Raw genomic sequence first — 27,043 nt, forward strand, 5'->3', positions numbered from 1 at the left:
ATAAGTTTGCTGATGACACCACCTCAGTTGGACAGATATGAAATGACGATGAGTCAGAATACAGGAGGGAGATAGAGGGCTTGGTGACATGGTGCAAAGGGAACAATCTCTCTCTCAATGTCAGCAAAACTCAAGAACTGATCATTGACTTCAAAAAGAAAGGAGGACAACATACTTAGATACTCATCATCAACCTGAGCTACAAACCTCAAAAATCGCAAACCCTCACCAACTTTTACAGATGCACCATAGAAAGCATACTGTCCAGGTGCATAACAACCTCGTACGGCAATTGCTCTGCTCAGGACCGTAAGAAACTACAGAAGGTTGTGTGCATAGCCCAGACCATCACAGAAACCAACCTCACATCCACGGACGCCATTTACAATTTCCATTGTAGCAGAAAGACTGCCAACCTCATTAAACACCCATCGCACTCCAGTAATGCTCTCCTACAACCTCTTGCAACAGGCATAAGATACTGAAGCTTGAACACACGCACCAACAGGTTCAAGAACAGCTTCTTCCCTGCCGTTATTAGACTGATGCACGGACTTTAACTTCAAAGAATGTTGTTCTTGTCTCTCATGCATCCTGTGTGGTGTAACCTGTATGCCTATTTCACCCTATGATCTGTAAGTTCTTGCTTACAATGATCTGCCTATACCGCTTGCAAAGCTTTTCACTGTACTGAGGTACACGTCACAATAAATCAAATCAAAATCAATGTAAAATACAGTATATGGTTCTTGTTTAAAATAAAGTTTCATGCTCAGTTTGAGCTGCAGCATTCAAACCTTTTGCTTATTTCTTTAAGCAGATCTCTAATTGTTCAAAGTTCAATTAAAATAGATACAATTGCCTGAAGCCAGATTTTTCATTACCTTTGAATGATCTTTAGGTCATCAATAGCCACACAGCTGCTTTGCTTGTTAATTATCTCACCACAGAAACTCTAAGCTAAATTGTTTAAGAAAGATAGCAAAGACAAATTCTTGAAATGTTCCTTCAAACCAATATAGAAGCTTTGAGATGTTTTTATGGTGATTAAATTCCTCCCATTGTTCCCACCCTTTTGTTTTGAATTTATTTCCTTCCGAATGCCAGCTGTGTTGCTGCCAGAGCCAAGAAAAGAAAATCATAAGAAAGAATGTAAAACTAACACGTAATACATGGCACTGTGTTAACAACACCTCTGTCTACATCAATGGAGCTGAGGTGGAGATGGTCAAGAGGGTCAAGTTCCTAAGAATGACTATCACTAACAACCTGCCCTGATTCACGCATATTGATGCAAAGGTAAAGAAAGCACAACAATGCCTCTAATTCCTCAGGAGGCCAGGGAAATTTGGCATGTCTATGAAGACTCTTACCAATTTTTATAGATGTACCATAGAAAACATTCTACCTGGATATATCACAGCTTGATATGGCAACTGCTCTGCCCAGGACCAGAAAGTTGTGAACACAACCCAGTCTAGCATGCAAACTAACCTTCCAACCATTGACTCTATCTGCATTTCTTGCTCCCTTGGAAAGACAGCCAACAGAAGTAAAGACTTTCCCACCTGGTAATAATCTCTTCCAACCTCTTCTGTTGGGCAGAAGGTACAAAAGCTTAAACACACGGACCAACAGATTCAAGTACAGTTCTTCCCCACTGTTATTAGACTTCTGAATGAACCGCTCAAATTTCGCCTTCTCTCCAGCCATACCATTGTATTCCTCATTCTGGTCTAATACCCTAATGCACTTTGTATGATATGATCTGCCTGTACTGCATGCAAAACAAAACTCTTCACTGTACTCAGCTATATGTGACAATAATAAATCAAATCAAATTTTAAAAAACAAATGATAGGGACTAGTCAGGCTTATGTCTCTTAAGTTGATTGGAATTAAAATAAAAGTTGAGGGCAGGGCTGATGCAAATGTGAGATTTTGATAAAATTATGAATTTGTAAGCTTTCATATTGGTTTGAAGGAACATTTTAAGAATTTATTAGATTAGATTAGATTACAGTGTGGGAACAGGCCCTTCGGCCCAACAAGTCCACACCGACCCGCTGAAGCGAAACCCACCCATACCCCTACCCCTACCCCTACATTTACCCCTTACCTAACACTACAGACAATTTAGCATGGCCAATTTACCTGACCCTGCACATCTTTGGATGGTGGGAGGAAACCCACGCAGACACGGGGAGAACGCGCAAACTCCACACAGTCAGTCGCCTGAGGCGGGAATTGAACCCGGGTCTCTGGCGCTGTGAGGCAGCAGTGCTAACCACTGTGCCACCGTGCCGCCCACTTAGTATCTTAGCTATCTTCTTAAACAGCTTGGCTTAGACCTTCTGTGATGAGACAATTGACAATTAACAAGCTGTTTGCATGAAACTGGATTTTGATGATCTAAAGATCATACAGAGGTGTTGAAAATTTTGGCTTCAAGTAGTTGTACCTATTTTACTTAAAATTTATGCAATTAGAGACCTGTTTAAAGAGACAAGCAAAAGGTTTAAGTGCAGCAGCCCAAACTGAGCATGAAACTTTATCTTAAACAACACCACCATACCTTTTCAATTAGTTTTAGTTTCTGAAGTGCCTTGGTTTATTAACTAGATCTGGAAATGTGTTGCTGGAAAAGCGCAGCAGGTCAGGCAGCATCCAGGGAACAGGAGAATCGACGTTTCGGGCATAAGCCCTTCTTCAGGAAGGGCTTCTTAAGAAGAAGGGCTTATGCCCGAAACGTCGATTCTCCTGTTCCCTGGATGCTGCCTGACCTGCTGCGCTTTTCCAGCAACACATTTCCAGCTCTGATCTCCAGCATCTGCAGACCTCACTTTCTCCTCAAAGATTATTAACTAGATCTGTTGAACAAAACAACTATATTTTACAAAAAGACATTTCTTTCCTGACATTACCTTAGTATTGTTGAGTTGAATTGTTTAGTTCACTATATTGATAAGAGAAGGCAGCATTGATTGTACTGCAACACTGTATCTATAAGGATGTGTTTCACTCAATTGAATGTAATTTCTGCGACCACAAAGAAACATAGATGGTCGTTTGTTTTTAGATTACTTACAGTGTGGAAACAGGCCCTTCGGCCCAACAAGTCCACACTGACCCGCCGAAGCGGAACCCACCCATACCCCTATTTACCTAACACTACGGGCAATTTAGCATGGCCAATTCACCTGGCCTGCATATCTTTGGACTGTGGGAGGAAACCAGAGCAAACCCACACAGACACAGGGAGAACGTGCAAACTCCACGCAGTCAGTCGCCTGAGGTGGGAATTGAACCCGGGTCTCTAGCACTGTGAGGCAGCAGTGCTAACCATGTGCCACAATGCCGCCTGGCTGACTGAAGTTACAGAGGTGCGAGGACCCCAGATCACCCTTACCTTAAGCTATTGGAAAAGGTTAATTTGGATTATTTCCAAGAGATATGGAATTAGGGACAAGAGTAGAAAGCTCAATGTCTTTGCTAGGAGTTAGTATAGCTTCTGTAGCATTATTCTTCAGTGACGCAGTTGAATGTAATACTTCAAAGACAGGAGAAGAAAGGCATCATATGGGTCAGCAATATTCAACAAAGCCTGATCTCTGAATGGGTTGATTAGAAAAATAGATTAAATGAAAAAAAAATCCATGTTATCTTTATTGCTATTAAGAAGATCAATAATAACTTACTTAATAAATTCGACTTGATTCATAAATATTGGTTGTTTTACCTCATTTTGCCAGGCACAACTGAGGACCTTATTGTTATAAATTGTGAATTTGGTCCTTATGTATTTTAAATAAAAGAGTTTTATATCTAAAAACTCCAAAAAACCTTAAATAGTTAACATTTTGGGGAGAGTGGTGAGGGGATTGGGGGGGTAGGCGGGTAGTGGGGAGCTGAGTGAAGGAGCAAAACAACAAATTCATCAAACTGATAAACAAATAGGCTTCAATATAGAGTCAGAGAGTCATAGAGAGATGCAGCACGGAAACAGATATTTTGGTCCAACTTATCCATACCAAACTAATCTAGTCCCATTTGCTAGGACTTGGCCCATATCCTTTCAAACCCTTCCTATTCATATACCTATCCAGATGCCTTTTAAATGTAATTGTACCAGCCTCCACTACTTCCTCTGGCCGCTCATTCCATACATGTAACACTCTGCGTGAAAAAGTTACCCCTTACATCCTTTTTAAAATTTTGCCCCTCACCCTAAACCTATGGCCTCTAGTTCTCCCATCGTAGGGAAAATACTTTGTATATTTACCCTATCCATGCCTCTCATGATTTTATAAGCCTTTAAGGTCAGCCCTCAGCCTCTGATGCTCCAGGGAAAACTGCCCCAGTCTATTCAGCCTCTCCCTGTAGCTCAAATTCTCCAACCATGCCAACATCCTTTTAAATCTTTTCTGAACCCATTCAAATTTCACAACATCCTTCCTACAGGAGGAAGACCAGAATTGCACACAAAAGTGGCATAACCAATGTCCTGTACAGCCACAACATGACCTCCCAACTCCTATACTCAATGCTCTGATCAATAAAGGAAAGCTTAACAAATGCCTTCTTTCAAGGCGTTATGAACCTGCACTCCAAGGTCTCTTTTTTTAATTTCAAAAATATACTTTATTCATAAATACTTTGATCTATACAACTGGACATGCCATACATATGTAAACATTCCATTTCTTTGCGTATCGAAACAGAGTAATCATTCCTATTTACAGGTTGGTGCGTTACATTGAGCTGAGGCGTCAGCAGAGCCCAAATGACTGCGTGGGCCCCCTGTTCTTCTTTAGGCAGGCAGATGTTACACGGTGGTCTTTCCCCACCGCGCCTTGGCGGCAGCTGCCCCAAGCTTCAGCACATCCCTCAACACGTAGTCCTGGACCTTGGAATGTACCAGTCTGCAGCACTCAGTCGGGGTCAACTCCTTCAGCTGGAAGATCAACAGGTTTCGGACCACCCAGAGAGTGTCCTTCACTGAGTTGATGATCCTCCAGGCACAGTTGATGTTCGTCTCGGTGTGCGTCCTGGGGAACAGGCCGTAGAGCACGGAGTCCCGCGTCACGGCGCTGCTCGGGACGAACCTCGACAAACACTACTGCATTCCTCTCCAGACTTCTTCTGCGTAGGCACATTCCAGAAGGAGGTGTGTGACAGTCTCGTCCCCCCCGCAGCTGCTTTGAGGGCAGCGTGCGGTGTGGCAGAGAGTCCGGGCGTGCATAAAGGATCTCACAGGCAGAGCCCTTCTCACCACCAGCCAAGCCATGTCTTGGTGCTTGTTGGAAAGTTCTGGCGATGAGGCATTCTGCCAAATGGCTTTGACAGTCTGTTCAGGGAACCGCTCGACAGGATCCGCCCTCTCCTTTTCCCGAAGGGTCTCAAGGACACTACGTGCTGACCACTTCCTAATGGACTTGTGGTTAAAGGTGATTTTCTTCATAAATTTCTCCACGAAGGACAGGTGGTACGGAACAGTCCAACTACTTGGAGCGTTCCGCGGCAGCGAGGCCAGGCCCATCCTTCGCAACACCGGGGACAGGTAGAACCTCAGTATGTAGTGACACTTGGTGTTTGCGTACCGGGAATCCACACACAGCTTGATGCAGCCACACACAAAGGTGGCCATCAGGGTGAGGGTGGCATTGGGCGTGTTTTTTCCCCCATTGCACCGGTCTTTGTACATTATGTCTCTGCGGACCCGGTCCATCTTTGATCTCCACATGAAGTGGAAGATGGCCGAGGTGACTGCGGCAGCACAGGTTCTGGGGATGGGCCAGACCTGTGCCACATATAACAATACTGAGAGCACCTCACACCTGATGACCAGGTTTTTTCCCGCGATGGAGAGTGACCGTTGCTCCCATCTGCCTAGTTTTTGTCTCACCTTCCTGATCCGCTCCTCCCAGGTCTTGGCGCACGCCCCAGCCCCCCCGAACCAAATACCCAGCACCTTCAGGTGGTCAGTCCTGACGATGAAGGGGATCGAGGATTGGTCGGCCCAGTTCCCGAAGAGCATGGCTTCGCTCTTGCCTCGGTTTACCTTGGCCCCCGAGGCCCGTTCAAACTGGTCACAGATGCACATGAGTCTGTGCACGGACAGCGGATCCGAGCAGAAAATGGCGACGTCATCCATGTACAGGGAGGCCTTAACCTGCAGGCCCCCGCTGCCAGGAATAGTCACCCCTCTCAGACTCGCATCCTTCCTGATGGACTCGGCAAATGGCTCTATGCAGCACACAAACAAGGCAGGAGAGAGGGGGCAGCCCTGCCTGACTCCAGATCTGACTGGGAAGCAATCTGGTTCCCACCCCTTGATTGAGACTGTACTGACAATGTTGGTGTAGAGCAGTCTGATCCAATTACCGATTCCCTCCCCGAAGCCCATTTTGGAGAGGACATCCCTCATATATGTATGCGATATCCGGTCAAAGGCTTTCTCCTGGTCCAGGCTGATGAGGCAGGTGTACACCCCCCTGTCCTGCACGTAGGCGATCGTATCTCTGAGGAGTGCGAGACTCTCAGCGATCTTCCTGCCCGGTACAGCACAGGTTTGGTCAGGGTGAATCACCGATCCCAGAGCAGACCTGACCCGGTTGGCGATGACCTTTGACAAGATTTTGTAGTCTGTGTTTAACAATGAGATTGGTCTCCAATTTCTAATTTCCTCACTCTCCCCCTTCTGCTTGTGGATGAGGGTGATGATGCCTTTCCTCATGGATTCACTCATAGTACCTGCCCGAAGCATACTGACATACATCTCCAGCAGGTCCCGGCCAATCAAGTCCCAAAGAGCAGAATAGATCTCGACTGGTAAGCCGTCGCTTCCAGGAGTTTTATTCTTATCAAAGGACTCGAGGGCCTTGGTCAGCTCGTCCAGAGATAGCGGCTGGTCCAGCCTCTCCCGTGTTCTGTCGTCGAAGACCTCCGTGATAGAGGACAGGAACGACTGGGATGCTGCACTGTTGGTTGGCTTCGAGTCATACAGACTGGGAAGCAATCTGGTTCCCACCCATTGATTGAGACTGTACTGACAATGTTGGTGTAGAGCAGTCTGATCCAATTACCGATTCCCTCCCCGAAGCCCATTTTGGAGAGGACATCCCTCATATATGTATGCGATATCCGGTCAAAGGCTTTCTCCTGGTCCAGGCTGATGAGGCAGGTGTACACCCCCCTGTCCTGCACGTAGGCGATCGTATCTCTGAGGAGTGCGAGACTCTCAGCGATCTTCCTGCCCGGTACAGCACAGGTTTGGTCATAGAAGGATTTACTGATCCTCATGACATCAGCCTGAGATGACGTTACTGAGCCATCTTCTTCCTTCAGGCTGCTGAGCACGGAGCTCTCTTTGTGCACCTTCTGGAAGAAGAAACGTGAGCACGTCTCGTCCTGCTCCACGGAGTGGACCCTGGACTGGAAGATTATCTTGGAGGCCTCCGAAGCAAAGAGCGAGGCTTGCTGGCCCTTCACCTCCTTGAGGTCCTCCATGACATCGACACCCATCGTCTGCAGCAGGAGCAGGTTCTGCATACTTTCCTGGAGCTGGGACAGTTTTCCCCGCCTCTCTCTCGCCTCCTGAACACCTTTGAGGATGAAGAACCTCTTGATGTTCCCTTTTACTGTTTCCCACCAGTCCGCTGGAGACTCAAACAGGAGCTTCACGGTTCTCCAACCTGCGTAATCCCGCTTGAGCTCCTCAATGTTTTCCGGGGTCAACAACTTAGTGTTCAGTTTCCACGTTCCCTTACCAGCCCGCTGCTCGTCCTGTAGGTGACAGTCGGCCAGCAGCAGGCAGTGGTCAGAGAAGAACACCGGCTTGACGTCGGTGGTTCTAACCGAGAGCGTTCGGGACACAAACAGGTAATCTATTCTTGAGCGGATAGACCTGTCTGCCTGTGACCAGGTATATCTACGCTGCGCTCCATCTGCAGGGGTGCTGAAGACGTCGTGCAGCTTGGCGTCTTTGACCGTGTCCATCAGGGCTCTGGACGTGGCGTCCAGTTTACTGTCCCCCCCGCCGGATCGTCCATCTGCATCAATGATGCAGTTGAAGTCTCTGGCCAGAATGACCGGCCTGGACGTAGCCAGCAACAGTGGAAGCTGCTGCAGGACGGCCAACCGTTCACTCTTACTCACTGGGGCGTACACTTTGATTAGTCTCACGGGAGCGTTTCTGTCAGTAACATCAGCAACGAGGAGGCGCCCGCCCACCACCTCCTTAACCTCGGAGATGGTGAAGTTGCCTCCCCATAACAGAATACCCAGGCCCGAGGAGCGGTTATCGTTACCCCCCCCCGACCACACTGACGGCTCATGGGCCCACAAGCTCGACCATCTCCTGTAACTGCTGAGGTGCGGTATCCCACACTCCTGCAGAAACAGGACATCGGCTTTCACGTTGGCCAGGAAGGCCAGTGTTGAAACACATCGCGCAGCAGATTTTATGCTGCGCACATTAATAGTTGCAATTTTTATCCCCATTTTTTTAACAAGTTGTAAGGTTACCCATGTACGATTGCCACTGGTCCTGCCCCTCTAGGGTAGCTGTCTGCATCCCCATGCAGAACACGAACTGCTGGACCCTCGTGGGGCTGAGGTCGCTGTCCAGCTCCTCACCCGGCCCATTTGCCTGCTCCGGTGTCATCGGGCTGCGACAGGGTCCACGCTGTCTGTTTCTATATCTGACAGCGGGGCTGTCAGAGGGTCGCTGCTCCCAGTGACCTGGAGCTGGGTGGCGGTGGGGCCTCCTGGCTTTCACCTGGTGGGGGGTGGTAGTTTCCCATTGCGTCAGGAGGTTCATCCCTTGGTTGGCAGTTGCTGCTCTCCTTTCTCCTCGCAGCGCTCTGCCTCTTCTTTTGGTGACGACCGTCCTTACGCCCATCCTCACCCTCCGAAGAGCTGTCCGTGTCTTCCCCATGCAGCTGCCTTTTCCCCTTTTTTTTGGAGGTCTTGGCGACCGGTTGGGTTTTCTTCCTCTTGTTTTGCACCACGGTCCATTCCTCTGCCTCCTTCTTTCCCTTCTCCACCTCCTCCTCCTCCGCCTGTCCTGTCGGAGCTTCGCTCGGCAGCTGTCCCTCTCCAGTAGCTGTCTGCTCTGCTTCAGCCTGTCCTTCCTGTTGCGTGCCCCCAGACACCATTCCCTTGCCGGTTTGCGGTGCCTTGCTGTCCCTTTGTGGCCCACCCCCGGCCATCTGCGCGTAGGTGGCGGCCCCTCGTCTTGGGCAGGCCCTGTACACGTGGCCCGCCTCCCCGCACAGATTGCAGTTCTTTTCCTCCTTGCACTCTTTGGTCGGGTGGCCCTCCTTCTTGCAGTTCTGACAGATCGCAACCTTGCAGTCCGCCGCCATGTGGCCTGACCTCCCGCAGGTTCGGCACACTTTCGGCTGACCTGCGTACGTCAGGTACCCTCTGCTCCCTCCGTTAGCAAAGCTGGAGGGTGGGTGGAGGATATTCCCGCTGGCATCAACCCTCAGGGTTACCTTGACCTGTCGTTTGCTGGTCCAGATCCCGAAAGGGTCAACCACATCGGTGCTTTGTCCCTCAACCTGCACATATCTTCTCAGGAACATCAGGACATCGGTTGCTGAAACGTAGGGGTTGTACATGCGGATTGTAACAACCCGACTCCTCTGTGCAGGAAGCACACACAACGGGACCACCGACAAGATAGAGAACAGCGGCTCCCCTTTTCCTTGAAGACCTTCAGGAGCTGTTCACATTGCTTCACACCCCTGAAGGTGACGTCGAAGTAGCCTGCCCCAGGGAAATCCTGCAGGCAGTACAAGTCCTTTTTTTTTATTTCAAAAATATACTTTATTCATAAAATAATTTGATGGCCGGTACAGTTGGTCATGCCATACATATGTAAACATGTACATACAGAGATCAGAATTTATCATTTTTTTCACAGGTCTGTACATTTTTCAATCATATGCCCAAATAATTAGCTGAGGCGTCAGCAGAGCCCAAATGACTGCATGGGCCCCCAGTTCTTCGTTAGGCAGGCAGACTTTACACAGTGGTCTTTCCCCACCGCGCCTTGGCGGCAGCTGCCCCAAGCTTCAGCGCGTCCCTCAACACGTAGTCCTGGACCATGGAATGTGCCAGTCTGCAACACTCCGTTGGGGTTAACTCCTTCAGCTGGAAGCTCAGCAGGTTTCGGACCACCCAGAGAGCGTCCTTCACCGAGTTGATGATCCTCCAGGCACAGTTGATGTTCGTCTCAGTGTGCGTCCCGGGAACAGGCCGTAGAGCACGGAGTCCCGCGTCACAGCGCTGCTCGGGACGAACCTCGACAAACACCACTGCATTCCTCTCCAGACTTCCTTTGCGTAGGCACATTCCAGAAGGAGGTGTGTGACAGTCTCGTCCCCCCCGCAGCCGCTTCGAGGGCAGCGTGCGGTGCGGCAGAGAGTCCGGGCGTGCATAAAGGATCTCACAGGCAGAGCCCTTCTCACCACCAGCCAAGCCATGTCTTGGTGCTTGTTGGAAAGTTCTGGCGATGAGGCATTCTGCCAAATGGCTTTGACAGTCTGCTCAGGGAACCGCTCGACAGGATCCGCCCTCTCCTTTTCCCGAAGGGTCTCAAGGACACTACGTGCTGACCACTTCCTGATGGACTTGTGGTCAAAGGTGTTTTTCTTCATAAATTTCTCCACGAAGGACAGGTGATACGGAACGGTCCAACTGCTCGGAGCGTTCCGCGGCAGCGAGGCTAGGCCCATCCTTCGCAACACCGGGGACAGGTAGAACCTCAGTACGTAGTGACACTTGGTGTTTGCATACCGGGGATCCATGCACAGCTTGATGCAGCCACACACAAAGGTGGCCATCAGGGTGAGGGTGGCATTGGGTGTATTTTTTTCCACCGTTGCCCAGATCTTTATACAGTGAGTCCCTTCGGACCCGGTCCATCTTTGACCTCCATATAAACTGGAAGATGGCCCGGGTGACTGCAGCGGCACAGGTTCTGGGAATATGCCAGACCTGTGCCACGTATAATAGCAATGACAGTGCCTCACACCTGATGACCAGGTTTTTTCCCGTGATGAAGAGCGACCGTAGCTTCCATCTGCCCAGTTTCTGCCTCATTTTGCTGATACGCTCCTCCCAAGACTTGCCGCACGCCCCAGCCCCTCCGAACCAAATACCCAGCACCTTCAGGTGGTCAGTCCTGACGGTGAAGGGGATCGAGTATTGGTCGGCCCAGTTCCCGAAGAGCATGGCCTCGCTCTTGCCTCGGTTTACCTTGGCCCCCGAGGCCCGTTCGAACTGGTCACAAATGCACATGAGTCTGCGCACGGACAGCGGATCCGAGCAGAAAACGACAAAGTTATCCATGTACAGGGAGGCCTTAACCTGCAGACCCCCGCTGCCAGGAATAGTCACCCCTCTCAGGCTCGCATCCTTCCTGATGGACTCGGCAAATGGCTCTATGCAGCACACAAACAAGGCAGGAGAGAGAGGGCAGCCCTGCCTGACTCCAGATCTGACTGGGAAGCTATCTGATTCCCACCCATTGATTGAGACTGTACTGACAATGTTGGTGTAGAGCAGTCTGATCCAATTACCGATTCCCTCCCCAAAGCCCATTTTGGAGAGAACATCTCTCATATAACTGTGTGATATCCTGTCAAAGGCTTTCTCCTGGTCCAGGCTGATCAGGCAGGTGTCCAACCCTCTGTCCTGCACGTAGGCGATCGTATCCCTGAGGAGTGCGAGACTCTCAGCGATCTTCCTGCCCGGCACAGCACAGGTTTGGTCAGGGTGAATCACTGACCCCAGAGCAGACCTGACCCGGTTGGCGATTACCTTTGACAGAATTTTGTAATCTGCATTCAACAGTGAGATTGGTCTCCAATTTTTGAGTTCCTCCCTCTCCCCCTTCCACTTGTAGACGAGGGTGATGATGCCATTCCTGATGGATTCACTCATGGTACCTGCCCGAAGCATACTGACATACATCTCCAGCAGGTCCTGGCCAATCAAGTCCCAAAGAGCGGAATAGAGCTCGACCAGTAAGCCGTCGCTTCCGGGAGTTTTATTCTTTTCGAAGGACTCGAGGACCTTGGTCAGCTCGTCCAGAGATAGCGGCTGGTCCAGCCTCTCTCGTGTTCTGTCGTCTAAGACCTACGTGATAGAGAACAGGAACGACTGGGAGGCCGCGCTGTCGGTCGTCTTCGCGTCATACAGACTGGCGTAGAAGGATTTACTGATCCTCATGACGTCAGCCTGCGATGACGTTAGCGAGCCATCTTCTTCCTTCAGGCTCAGAGCTCTCTTTGTGCACCTTCTGGAAGAAGAAACGTGAGCACGTCTCGTCCTGCTCCACCAAGCGGACCCTGGACCGGAAGATTATCTTGGAGGCCTCCGAAGCAAAGAGCGAGGCTTGCTGGCCCTTCACCTCCTTGAGGTCCTCCGTGACATCCACCCCCATCGTCTGTAGCAAGAGCAGGTTCTGCATACTTTCCTGGAGCTGGGACAGTTTTCCCCGTCTCTCTCTCACCTCCTGAAAACCTTTGAGGATGAAGAACCTCTTGATGTTCCCTTTTACTGTTTCCCACCAGTCCGCTGGGGACTCAAAGAGGGGCTTCATGGTTCTCCAACCTGTGTAGTCCCTCTTGAGCTCCTCAATGTTTTCCGGGGTCAACAGCTTGGTGTTCAGCTTCCACGTTCCCTTACCAGCCCACTGCTCGTCCTGTAGGTGACAGTCGGCCAGCAGGAGGCAGTGGTCGGAGAAGAACACCGGCTTGACGTCGGTGGATCTAACCGAGAGCGTTCGGGACACAAACAGGTAATCTATCCTTGAGCGGATAGACCCGTCTGCCCGTGACCAGGTGTATCTACGCTGCGCTCCGTCTGCAGGGGTGCTGAAGACGTCGTGCAGCTTGGCATCTTTGACCGTGTCCATCAGGGCTCTGGACGTGGTGTCCAGTTTACTGACCCCCCCGCCGGATCGTCCATCTGCATCGATGATACAGTTGAAGTCTCCGGCCAGAATGACCGGCCTGGACGTAGCCAGCAGCAGTGGAAGCTGTTGCAGGACGGCCAACCGTTCACTCTTACCCACTGGGGCGTACACATTAATCAGTCTCAGGGGAGCATTCCTGTACATGATGTCGGCGACGAGGAGGCGCCCGCCCACCACCTCCTTAACCTCGGAATTGGTGAAGTTGCCTCCTCTCAACAGGATACCCAGGCCGGAGGCGCGGCTATCGTTGCCCCCCGACCAAACTGACGGCCCATGGGCCCATAAACTCGACCATCTCCTGTAGCTGCTGAGGTGCGGTATCCCACACTCCTGCAGGAGCAGGACGTCGGCTTTAACGTTGGCCAGGAAGGCCATCGTAGAAACACATCGCGTAGCCGATTTGATGCTACGCACATTGATGCTGGCAACTCTTATCCCCATTTTAACAGTTTACAAGGTTAACAGTGTCCATTTGCTGCTGGTCTTGCCCCTCTGGGGTAGCTGTGTGCATCCCCGTGGTGACGGCAAACTGCTGGACCATCCCAGGGCTGAGGTAGCTGTCCGGCTCCACGCTGGAGCCATTTCCCCGCTCTGGTGTCTTCAGGTCGGGCCCAGGGTCCGCATGGTCCAGTTCTCCATCTGACAGCGGGGCTGTCACAGGACCGCTGCTCCCAGTTACCTGGAGCTGTGGGCCGATGGGTACCTCTTGGTTCTCACCGGGTGGGGGGAGGGCTTTACCCGTCCCCTCAGAGGGATCGTCTTTTCCTGCTTGGGCGGTGCTGCCCTCCTTTTTCCCCGCGGCGCTCTGTCTCTTCCTCTGGTGACGACCCTCCTTGCGCCCGTCCTCACCGTCGGAAGAGCTGCATGTGTCCTCGTCGCGTAGGTGTCGCTTCCCCCATCGCTGGGTGGCTTTGGGAGGTTTCCTCTTCCTGCTTTTCACGGCAATCCAATCCTCTGCCTCCTTTGGTCCCTTCTCTTCCATTTCCTCCATCTGTCCTGAAGGAGCTTGGATCGGCTGCTGCACCTTCCCGCTGTCTGCCGTCTGCTCCGCTACAGCCCGCCCTTCCTTTTGGGTGCCTCCAGACACCGTTCCCATGCTGTTTTGTGGTACCTTGCTGGTCTTAGATGGTCCACGGCTCATGTTGCCACCTCTGGCCATCTGTGCATAGGTGGCAGCCCCTCGTCTTGGGCAGGCCTTGTACATGTGGCCCGCCTCTCCGCACAGATTACAGTTCTTGGCCTCCTTACATTCCTTGGTCGGGTGGCCTTCCTGCTTGCAATTTCGGCAGACGGTCACCTTGCAATCCGCCGCCATGTGGCCTGACCTCCCGCAGGTTCGGCACACTTTCGGCTGCCCTGCGTATGTCAGGTAACCTCTGCTTCCTCCGGTGGCAAAGCTGGAGGGTGGGTGGAGGATGTTCCCACTGGCATCGACCCTCAGGGTTACCTTGACCTGTCGTTTGCTGGTCCAGATCCCGAAAGGATCGATCACATCGGTACTCTCTCCCTCGACCTGGACGTATCTCCTCAAGAAGGTCAGGACATCTGCTGCTGGGACGTGAGGGTTGTACATCTGGATTGTTACAACCTGACTCCTCTGCGCAGGAAGCACACACAACGGGACCGCCGACAAGATGGAGAACAGAGGTTCCCCTTCCTTACACATCCGCTGCAGCAAACCCACAGCACTCGAACAGAACCTTCTTGACAAACACTGTCCGATCGACTGGTGTACACTCTTCCACCTTCTTGACAGTCACCCTGACTGTTTTGTGAATGCCCTGGCCCGGGGTGTGGGCAGCTGTTGAGGCCATAGCTCTGAGGTTAGCTGGTCCCTGAATTGGCGTTAGGCCGAAGCCAGCATGAAGATCCACCAATAGCAGGTCAGCACAACCAAATGATCCTCCAACGTCCAATCACGTTTCAGGGATGATCTCCACTAGCTCTGATGACTCGCAACTGGACCCCTGTCCTGATAAGAACAGACACTTAATCTTAGCCAAAAGGCCGAGAAGCGATCAAGGAGTTATGAACCTGCACTCCAAGGTCTCTTTGTTCAGCAACACTCCCTCGGACCTTACCATTAAGTGTATAAGTCCTGCTTTGATTTACTTTTCCAAAAATGCAGCACCTCATATTTATCTAAATTAAACTCCGTCTGCCACTCTTCAGCCAATTAGCTCATCTGATCAAGATCACGTTGTACTCTGCGGTAACCTTCTTCGCTGTCCACTACACCTCCAATTTTGGTGTCATCTGCAAGCTTACTAATTGTACCTCCTATGTTCACATCCAAATCATTTATATAAATAATGGAAAAGAAATGTCAAGATCTAATATCTGAGCTACATACAGATTTCCACATTGCAGTTTCTTTGAACATTATATTCCTTATTCTGTATATGTGATAGTTATACAAATTTATACACCTTCATGATGATTCCAAAGCTGTGAGTCAATAAATAATATCAAAGAATAATAACTTAATCGAACCCGCTCTATCGTAATGATCATTGGTTGTGAAAGTTGTCTGTGAAATTGTCGAGGAACTTATGGGAGTAATGTATAACATCATGTGAGCTGTGTATTAAAATGTGTATTCCTTCTGATACATCATACATTCCTGTGAAAAATGTAGAACAATAAGAATGTACAATCAGGATTATTATATTCTCCTTTTCAGTGTAAAATAAATCTGCAATTATAAATTCAGAATTTGTATTCATATTAATGCACTATATTCATTTTTAAAACAGGTTGGGGGGGTAGGCACAATAAGACTGAAGGTTTACACATGAGGAATGTAAAATAGGCTACATTATTTTACAAGTATTGCCACAAAACCAAGAGCCAGCCCACATTTTGTAACTGTGCTTTCTAATATAGTCCTGAACATTACACACCGGAAAAGTCCAAAATCCTGGTCAGCACTGGGTTAAGTGGTGGGAGCTGGGCAGTCTTAGGATGATTAAATCTGGGCTCTTGTGTGCCCCAGAGGGTTTCACTCCTGATCAATGTCCAATGCTCAGGGCTCAGGCCGAGCTTTCGGATGAGGTACAAACAGGGCTGACTGCACTATGGAACAATTCAGACTTTACAGGAGGGAGAAGAAGGAAAGTGATAGAGAAAAACCAAGAGGAAACACTCACATAAAAAGATACTTCACTCTCCAGTTTCCATGTATGTGAATATAGGCATTACTGATGGAAAGTTTAATGCCAGTGCCAGCATAGAATCCGATTGCAGACTGAGGCAGGTGAAAGTCATTGATGTGCATTCTGTAAAAGACATTTAAACAATAGGTTATTGTCTTATTCTCATCTCAGCTGTGGACAGACACTGGATGAAGTAGTATAAATAACATGAAATACAAATCTTTTATAAATTACTTCCAGAGATATGCTCTGAAAAGTAAGTGCACTTGAGCAGTAAAACACATCCTAATTTGGTCAATGCCACAAGTTCCCACCAAATTCTGTTCCTTCTCAGGAAATACTCCATGGCAGGATTAGGCTGAACATCAACACTTAATACACAGTATTTTCCCTAATACAGAAGTAACATAAATGTCCTCCTATACTTTACTGTACAGTTTTGTTTTTCCAATACAGATCGGGGTGAGTGAACACACAAACATAGGAAATAGGTGGAGGTGTAGACTACACGGCACTCTGAGTCTTCTCCAACCATTCACTATGATCACAGCTGATCCCCCACTCCACTTTCCTGACAGCTGTTCATATCCCAGATTCCCTGAGAAACCGAAAGTCTGGTTATCCCAGCATTAAATATATTAGATGATGGAACATACACAAATCTCTGGGATAAAGAATGCCAAAGACGTACAAACCTCTGAGATAAATAATTTCTCCTTATCTCAGTCCTAAATGACTGGCCCTTCACCCTAATACTTCCAGGCTTGAGATTTCCCAGTGAGGGGAAACAGCCTCCCATTGTCTGCCCTGTCAAGCCCCTCAGAGCCTTGTACAGTATATTTCAATCACATCATACTCCATTCTTTGAAACATTAGACGGTTTCAGCTCATTGTCACAACTCACTGGGGTGGTGCACTGGAAATCAATCCCAATATTTCACTAGCATGAAAAGGTTTAGTCAAATTATCCAATAGCAATTTGCCTGACTAATAAACTCAGGTTAAAAGAAATCACTCACCAGTTGTTTGTATTGAACAAAAAGCTGACTGTTTATTACAAACAAGTTGTCTTTAATCAACAGCACTTGGAAAAATGAAATGCTAACTTCTAACTCTACAACTTTAACTTTACTCTTTTTAAATTCCACCTTCAAAAACAGACATACTGAGATAGATAAGACAGGTATCTTAATGGGGTGAATGGTGGTAAAAAAATGGAAACAGTTCGATAACACCAGTCTGGACTGTAGGATTCGAACAGTTCCTTTCTATCTTTTCCATCAATTCCTTTCTTTTTCTTTGCAGTTGTCACAAGGTTGCTTGCACACTGATGTCCTTTTTTATTCACTGGTTGAGAATTTGTTGTTCAAAGTGATTTATTCCACCCTCGATATATGGTATGGTGGCTCAGTGCTTAGCACTGTTGTCTCACATGTTCAGGTGACTGTCTGTTTGTACGTTCTCCCTGTCTCTGCATGGGTTTGTACGTTCTCCCTGTCTCTGCATGGCTTCCTTCCACAGTCCAAAGATGCAAAATTATCCATAGAGTTCAGGGATGTGCAGGTGGGATGGGTGTAGGTGTGATCCTCTTTGCAGGGTCATTATGGGCTGAATGGCCTGCTGCCACACTGTAGGGATTCTATGATTGCAAAGAAGGTGAGAAGGAGACAGCTAGCTGTTACAAAGAGACTTTCTGATCCCTCAACACCAGACAGATAAAACAGGGAGAGATTTTTTGACACTCTCTCTTTGCAGACTGGGGGTCCTCTGATGTTTCTTTTTATTACACGTTGCAAGAGGCTTGAATCCAAGCCTCCTCAGGGATAGGGACACTATCACTGTACCACAAAGACCCTGAATGTCCTTAGCTGCTCTGGCCCCACATCAGCCAATCAGACCATTACATTGCTGGTGTCTGCTTCGGCTCTTCTTGTTCCGGGAAAGTGAAGCTTTGGCCTGGATTTACCATTGGCCAGAGCCATTATTCCATTGTGGATGAGAGCTGCACATGGGGATCCTCATCATAGCACAGTGCAAAGAAATTAACCAGAAAATTGAATTTTCCGTTGACATTTCCTCTATGTTTGGAACCTTCCAAAAGTCTCTATTTAAATCAGAAAATTTGGAGGGTTCCAACTAAGTTAAGTAAAATAGTTACTAGGAACAAGTAACATTATAAAATATATAGTCCTGAGGGGCTATTTAACAGAACAAATATTTAGCTCACCTTTAAACTGAAGAATATTTCAGCTGACAACTGTGAAAAGAGGCTGTGATTTGTCTTCCCCTGATAGTTCTGTGCTACACATATCACACACCCCAACCTACATTTTCCCCAGTCTACATACACCCCCAGACTGGACATCTCTGGGACCTGACACCTTTGCCCACTCTTGAGACACCGTGTCTCCTTCCCAATTCTGCCCCCGGCCTGCCTTCCCCACAAATCATACCTGACCCCCTTCCTGCTCTGCGTCCAATATCTGATACCCTCCTCCCCCAACTTCCTCAGCTGCCAGATCCGACCCCCTTCTGTCCCTCTGCATTCAGCCTTCCCTCCCCGATGCCCAACCTGGAACATGCCCCCACCATCAGACCCTACTACTCAACCTCTCATACCCAGCATCCACCCCCACATCCCTATCCTGATCACCCCACCCACCCTGACCTACTGTAACTACTGCATCAGATACCTGGGCCCTTGCACCATGGCAGCACACCCACCGGGCACCTTGTCAACTCACACCTGGCACTCAACTCCCTGATACCTTAATCCCTATCCAGCTGGCATCTTATGTACTTGGTACTGCACCTTGACCCATTTGGCATTCCTACCCTCCTGGCACCCTAACATCACACTTAGTGTTTGACAGCAGCTGTCAAAAAGGCTGTCAGAATGTTTAAACTAAAGAATATTTCAGCTGACAGCTGTGAAGAGAGGCTGTGATTTGTCTTCCCCTGATAGTACAGATGTTAGAATGGAAGTACGGTTCTGCATTTCTGAAGGATCCCTGGTTGGACTGTCTTGCATCCACAGTACTGATGTGGTGAACCCTTGTGTACTGCTTCAGTGCAAGTTTACTGTTCTTTAAGTGTGGAAACAAAAACTGCACGCAGTTTTCAAGTTGCGGTCTCACAACTTCCTGTTCATTTGTAGCAAGGCTTGATAACATTCTATTACCTTACTTAGTTATTTGCTGTACCTGCCAATGAACCTTTTTGATTCATGGACGAGGGCACTTAGATTCCTCTGCATCCCACCTTTAAGATAATATGCCTTGTTTTTATTCTTCACATTTCTCACATCTTTGCCACATCATTGCACATTCATTTGAAGAAGAGTCATATCAAAATATTAATAGTTTGTCTGCCCACAGATGCTGCCAATTGTTCAGCATTCTTTGGGTGCTCCGGTTTCCTCCCACAGTCCCGGGATATGCAGGCTAGGTGGATTAGCCATGAGAAATGTAAGGTTACAGGGATAGCGGAATGGGTCTGGGTAGGATGCTCTGATACATATCGACCAGGGTCTGATAGAATAGCTGGTACAGACTTGAGAGGCTGAATGCCTTCCTTAGCTATCCTCCTGTCTTGTGGAGATCAGACTGTGGTGATCTGAAATAGTGCACTCTTGAGACATGGGGATCGCTTGCTGGGCAGACATTGACTCCCCATCCCTAGTCACCCTCGAGCAGATGGTGGGCAGCTGCCTTCTGGAACCGCTGCCATCAGTGTGCTATAGCTAGACAGTAAAGATCTACAAAAGGCCAGTTCCCTTTTACGTCATTCCTCTCTTCACGCACATGAAAGTTAGAGCAATGTGAAATGTCTGCACACCAATGACACAAACATTTTCCTGGTAGGAACAGGTTCAATGGCAGCTTTAAACAGGGAAATGGAAATAGGGAAAAGGGAGAATTATGGAATGAAGACCAAGAGGAGTGGAATTAATTGGATTGTTCTTTCATAGAGCTATTACAGGCATCATGGGCCTAGTCTGGCTGCTTTATATGTTGTGGGATTCTTTCATTTCTTGTTGAACTTTGTTTTATATTGAAAGCATCTTAGTTGCATGAACAGAGGACTTGATGTGAGGCACACGTTTAGGGAAATGATTTTTTTAATCACATCCGAGTAAGTTATCTAGTTCAGTTTAGCAAATCTAGTCAGCATGAACAAGTTGGGCCGAAGAGCCTGTTTCCGTGCTGTATACCTCTATGACTCTATATAGTGGATGATACAGTTCCAGCTGGAAATTTGTAGCTCCAATCCAACATGGACACTTGGCACCTGAGAAACTATGCAACATAACTCCATTTCAAGGTCATTCAAAATGGGGGAGGGGAGTGGTTAATATGAAACAAATTCTCCTTGTATGTTTTCCTGAAGAACACTCCACACACTCACCCTGTGACTTGATATTTGACATGGCCAATCACAGACACGTGGGTTTCTCCGCTGACATCTGGAATCTGAATCTGCCAAAGTTTCTGCTGTAACACCTGGACCCCGACCTGTCGACCTGAGTGACAAATCAGATGTTAGGCAATACCAGAGCCTTCCAATGCACATTGGAAGACAGACTTGTGAAGCCCATGCATTCAGCTACACACCAGACTTCTCCTCCATTAATGGTTACTACTATGGACTGCTACACTTGACCCACCTCACACTATCTGTTCCACTGAGAACTCTGCATACTCTATAGTCACTGGCCTTGCCAGATATTGCCTTGATGCCAAGCTGCTTATAGCCTCTTGAAGGGGAAAGAAAATGCGGAGATATGTGTTAATGAACATTATCACTGAATCTCTTTAGTACACAACATTAACACAAGAACTCAAGCTGCACATTATAATTCTAATGACATTTCTGATTAGTAAATAAACAGTGAATCATGGATATGTTGGACAGTGATCTCAATATCCATATTCTCATAGACTGTGCATTTCTGCTTTAAATATTCAGAACATTTGTTGGTAAAATGTAAAGCAGAGTGTTTCTTTTTAATAATTATGAGTGATACTTCCTTGGTTACTGAATGTTGCTGGGTGTTTCAGTCAACATGCATATGTTATGTTGTAAACACTGAAAATGCTAGCAACTAGTGAAGTCAACGGCCCTTTGACACAGCATCAACATCGACTTCACTAGTTTCCAAATCTCCTCTCCCCCACCTCATCGCAGATCCAACCCTCCATCTCGGCACTGCCCTGTTGACCTGTCCTACTATCCATCACCCTTCCCACCTATCCACTCCCTCCCCGCCTCTGACCTATCACCATTACCCCCATCTGCATCCATCTATCACTATCCCAGCTCCTTTCCCCCCTATCCTCACCCCCACCCTCCTATTAATCTCTCAGCCCCCTTCCCCCTCCACATTTCTGATGAAGGGTTTATACCTAAAACACCGACTCTCCTTGCTCCAAGGATGCTGCCTGATTTGTAGACGCCGGTGTTGGACTGGGGTGTACAAAGTTAAAAATTGCACCAACACCAGGTTATAGTCCAACAGGTTTATTTGGAAGCTCTAGCTTTGGGAGTGCTGCTCCTTCATCGGGTGGTTGTGGAGAATAAGATTATTCTTATTCTTTGTTGATTTACTGCAGTCCACCTTGTAGATGGTAGATACTGCATTGTTGTGGAAGGAATGAATCTTTAAGATGGTGGATGGGGTGCCAATCAAGTAGACGGATCATTGGAGCCGCATACATTCAGACAAGTGGGGGATAGTCCATCACATTTTTGACTTGCGCCTTGTAGATGATGGACATGCTTTGGGGAGACAGGAGATGAGTTATGTACACTTCCCAGCCTCTGACCTGCTTTTCTAGTAATTGTATAAGACTGATGTAGGTTGAGACCAGTGAATTATTTTTTTTAAAAATCTGAAATCCCAGTCATTCATGGAAAGAATAAAGTCACAAGGTTCCACAGTTTGAAAAAAAAAATTGTTGTAAAACAGCCAAATCAAACAAAGAATAAATCTAAGAAGTGCAAGAAGAGTTGACATTCAAACAAAAACCATAGAATTTTTTTTTACAAAACAATTAACATTTCTAAGCTCAACTATTTGAGACTCAGAATAATCTATACATGGACAAGTGTAACAGTTGAACGGAAACACTCCACAAATGCTCAGAGACTTTCTGCACTTTCACAAAGCGCACCCACAGTGATCAGACTACCAGGCTGAGTTAGGGAGACTTACCATAATCTAGGGCTTTCTGAGTTACTCTCACTTTCAATCCCGGGTTTGTGCAGAGCGTGTGTGAAGAAAGAAGTAGAAGGCTGACAGTCACAAGCCACACCATTTTCCCAATCTTCTCAATCTGTCCTACGCTGTGAGATGGACCCTTAAGGTTTTTTTTATCTGTTCTGAACAAGACACGATTAATACGGAAGCAACACAGAGGTGTTAGTTTCATTTTTAGTCACTGAGGAGGTTGTTTCGTTTGCTCAGCATGACTATTCCCAGCAGTGTTTCCGACCTCACATAATCTCTATTGAAAAGGCTGCATCTACCACCTTCTCCGGTCTCTACACATCTATTACTGAAACCCTTGCTGGTCAATTTGTCAATACAGTACCAGACTCATTTCTTCCAACAATCTCTTGCTGGTCTTTTAACCTCCACTCTGTCTGAACTTCAGCTCTTGCAGTTATTCACTGCTCCTGCTCTCTGTGACAATGTTTCAAGTTTAAGATTCTAATTTATGCTTTCACAGTCTCCATGGTTTCCCGGCCTCAATGAATGCTGAGAGACCTGCAATATCTGCCCGCTGGTCCTCTCTCCCTAATGCTTCTAACATTGAGTCTTTTGCAAACCCACCTCCTCTGCCTCGCAGTTGCTTTGTGGCCTTCAGTCCTATTTTGCTGAAGCTTCTCCACCAACCCCCAACTCCTCTTTGAAAGCTTCCCTTAAAACTCACCTCTTCGAACAGGCCCCCCTAATTTCTCCTTCTTTGGCTCAGCCCCTGCGCCTTCCAAGCCTCTGTCAAGCTTCTTGCAAATGTCTTCCAGGTTGAGGTCCTAAAAAAAATGCTGTTGTTATTGGTGAATGAGGCACACTTTCATTGCCTGGGGGAGGTTGTGTATTTTGCAGTCTCGTCTGACTGAACCAGCCCTATTTCTTGTTATTTTAAATTGGGAAACATAGGTGAAGGGCTGTAGCTTAAACGCAGTAATCATCGCTGAAAAGGGAGGATTGGTTAAATACAGATACAGTCACTAGTTGATGCCAAGTGTAGGTTTTCGAAGCTTGCAAAAGATCACAGGGATAAACAAGGAGGCCAAACATGCAGAAGTCTTGGAAAAGTAATGAGCAAACTAGGAAATGGGTCTTAATTGAATCAGATAGATTGTGTTTGAGAGGAAAATGATAGTTCACAGCAAGAGTGACCATAATTACATCAATAAAATCAAAAGAGAACAAAGGTCATAAGAGAGAGGCAACCTTGTATATAGTATTACAGTACCTGAACAAACCAGCTCTGTCATCGCCTGAGATGAATTAATGCAATGCTTCCTGAAGAATCGGTTGTCACATTCTCTGAGGCAGCCTCCTCCAGTCTTTCTTTCAATCAAAACCCAACCAATTAAGCAATCTGCAGGCTCTGAGCTCAGACTCGTCTCAAGTTGTTTAGTGTGTGTTTTCGAAAAAAGCTAAATCAATCTCTGGAACTTCCACCCAACCTAATGACTAATCTGAGCAGCAATGTTGAAGAAAAGGATATGAAATAATAAAAATACTTAAATCAGGAGCTGAAACAAAAGCTTGTAAGTGGCTGGAATGAGCATGTGGTTTGTGAATCGCCTCACCAGGGATTGCTGCCAAACCCAGTTATACAAGGAATAGATCAACATTCTGCATTAGCTGAAGTCAAGTAAGGAAGCTGTGTTAATGATCAGTGTCCCACACCCATGCTTCAGGATAGAGGGTCATGTTTGGTTTTATGACTGTCTGCATTGTGCCTGTATGTCACAATATCTCCCAACCTTCGCTCAATGGAAGATTGCAGAAAGGGTGCTGTGAAGAGAAAGATTATTGCAGTCTCCATGGTGATGATTAAAGGTGTTGGCTGTGTGGTTTTCACTATTGATGACATGGCACAACCTCCAGGGTGTGATTTGGGGTGGCACGGTGGCTCAGTGGTTAGCACTGCTATCTCACAGCACCAGGGGCCTGGGTTTGATTCCAGCCTCAGGCGACTGTCTGTATGGAGTTTGCACATTGTCTTTGTGGGTTTCCTGCTACAATACAAAGCTGTGCAAGTTAGGCGGATTGGCCATGCTAAATTGCCCCAAAATGTGTGGGCTAGGTAGATTAGAATTTGGGATATGCAAGATTACAAGGATGGGGTGGCTCTGGAGGAGATGTCCTTCAGAGCATTGTTATGGACTCAGTGGGCCAAATGGCTTGCTTCCACACTGGAGGGATTCTTTGATTTGTTGACTTTGAGATGAGTGTGAAAGAGAGTTGAACATTTTATTTATGCTGCCTGGCTGTCCAATGCAGCCCACATACTGCTGCTACTTCCTTAAAATATTTAAGTATTACCCATTTTATAGTTACCTTAAGGAATTGGATAGGGAGTAGCTGCAGGATACCACCTGCTCTGGTGGAGATGTGTTGAGCATAACCTTATATTTGGAGCTGAAATTCTCGAGGTTACTGTCATGATGCATTTCTTTACACAAAACCTACAGGAAATCTAGAATCCTTTCCTCCTCCCCCACAAAAAAGAAAATCTCTACGGGCTAAGGGTCAATTGAAAATGTCACCATTGATTTTAAAACCTTGTATTACCTTTCCTGAATCATTGCCTCAATGATGGTGACTGCAGTAAACTCCACCCAACCTGATAGTGTGGGTTAGGGTGAACAGAAAGTCCAGCTCTTGATCCTGTTGAGGTCAGACGTGTCATCTCACTCTCCTGATGGTCTTATTGCATCTAACTCGGTAATGCAAATTGTATCAGTGCTATCATGCAATAAGCTACACCTTGCTGTTAAAACAAGTTCCTCTCCTTGTTAAGATTTACCAGTGGCTCATTCTCTTGTCCAGTTAATTGCAGAAACACTGAGACCAACGATAGATAAACGCTTTGGTGATATCACCCTATCCCATCCACAAGCTGCCAGTGACTGGTTCCACAGATGATCAGCTATGAGCTCAATTCTTAAATACCTCAAGGTAATAACAGTAAAATCAATTCATCCCAGGAGAAAATGTTTTCTTAAAACAGGTCAGTCTAAAAGTTCAGGGACATTAGTGCTTTATGAATACTCATGTATTCAGTTAAAAATTACACAACACCAGGTTATAGTCCAACAGGTTTAATTGGAAGCACACTAGCTTTCGGAGCGACGCTCCTTCATCAGGCATAATCACCTGATGAAGGAGCGTCGCTCCGAAAGCTAGTGTGCTTCCAATTAAACCTGTTGGACTATAACCTGGTGTTGTGTGATTTTTAACTTTGTACACCCCAACCCAACACCAGCATCTCCGAATCATGTATTCAGTCAGCAGTTATAACTGGTTGAGCAAAGAAGCAGGCAGCAGGGCTTGTGGAAGGTTCACTAATGTCGTTTAGGGAAGGAAATCTGCCAACCTTACCTAGTCTGGCCTACACGAGACTCCAGAGCCACAGCAATGTAATTGAACCTCAACTGTCCTCTGAGCAATTAGGGATGGGTATTAATGCTGGCCTGGCTAGCAACACACTCATTCCATGAGTGAATTAAAAAAAAAGGCCAAAAAAAATGCTCCAGGCTTAAACCTTCACATCAGATCTGGTGGGAGGTACAAGGAGGTCAGTGCAGGCTCATGACAGAGGTAAAAGACCAATCATGCCTTGCAGATAAAAAGCCATAGTCATAGAGTTGTCCAGCACGGAAACAATCCCTTTGGTCTAACTTGTCTGTGCCGACCAGATATCCTAACCTAATCTAGTGCCACCTGACCTTAGTCCCTCCAAGCCCTACCTATTCTTATACCCATCCAGATGCTTTTTAAGTATTGCAATTGTACCAGCCTCCACCACTTCCTCTGGCAGCTCATTCCATACACGCACCACTTTCTGCGTTAGAAAGTTGCCCCGTAGGTGTCTTTTAATTTGGCTGTGAAATAGATACTTGAGTTGGTTGCTGTTTTGACAACAGTTTGAATTTAGCCAATCAGTTTAAATTATGCTCCAGGATACTAAAACCCAATCATGGAGTCAGAGTCATAGAGATGTACAGCACGGTAACAGACACTTTGGTCCAACTCGTCCATGCCGACCAGATATCCCAACCCAATCTAATCCTACCTGCTAGCTCCTGGCCCATATCCCTCCAAACCCTTACTATTCATATACCCATCCAGATGCCTTTTAAATGTTGGAGTTGTACCAGCCTCCACCATTTCCTCTGGCAGCTCATTCCATACACGTACCACCCACTGTGTGAAAAAGTTGCCTCTTAGGTGTCTTTTATATCTTTCCCCTCTCACCCTAAACCTATGCCCTCTAGTTCTGGACTCCCCCGACCCATGCAAAATACCTTGTATATATACACTATCCATGCCCTTCATGATTTTATGACTCTTTTTAAGGTCACCCCTCAGCCTCCAACACTCCAGGGAAAACAGCCCCAGCCTGTTCAACCTCTCCCTGTAGCTCAGATCCTCCAACCCTGGCAACATCCGTGTAAATCTTTTCTGAACCCTTTCAAATTTCACAACATCTTTCTGAAAGGAAGGAGACCAGAATTGCACACAATATTCCAAAAGTGGCCTAACCAATGTCCTGTACAGCCGCAACATATCCTCCCAACTCTTGTATTCAATACTCTGACCAATAAAGGAAAGCATACCAAACGCCTTCCTCACTATCCTATCTCCCTGTGACTC

The 27,043-nt window shown here is 47.3% G+C and overlaps 1 protein-coding gene across 3 annotated transcripts in view; it reads right to left on the reverse strand.

Moving 5' to 3' along the window:
- LOC122559993 (bactericidal permeability-increasing protein-like) overlaps positions 1-23,901 on the reverse strand; it is a 63,192-nt gene extending 39,291 nt beyond the window's left edge. The window contains exons 1-5 of one of the 3 annotated variants that reach the window (XM_043710130.2): positions 23,628-23,901; positions 23,082-23,181; positions 22,361-22,522; positions 20,554-20,668; positions 16,141-16,269 (exon numbers count right to left, since the gene is read on the reverse strand). In XM_043710130.2, coding sequence (XP_043566065.2) covers positions 16,141-16,269; positions 20,554-20,668; positions 22,361-22,463 — 347 coding nt within the window. In that variant the 5' untranslated portion in view covers positions 22,464-22,522; positions 23,082-23,181; positions 23,628-23,901. Of the gene's footprint in view, positions 1-16,140; positions 16,270-20,553; positions 20,669-22,360; positions 22,528-23,081; positions 23,182-23,627 lie in introns of all 3 variants that reach the window. The other 2 variants (XM_043710129.2, XM_087994989.1) reach the window with 2 other exon arrangements.
- Positions 23,902-27,043: the final 3,142 nt, after the last annotated feature.

The sequence above is a fragment of the Chiloscyllium plagiosum genome, unplaced genomic scaffold (assembly GCF_037043375.1).
Source record: "Chiloscyllium plagiosum isolate Xiang-an unplaced genomic scaffold, Cpla_swu_hap1 HiC_scaffold_15, whole genome shotgun sequence".
Classification (NCBI taxonomy): domain Eukaryota; kingdom Metazoa; phylum Chordata; class Chondrichthyes; order Orectolobiformes; family Hemiscylliidae; genus Chiloscyllium; species Chiloscyllium plagiosum.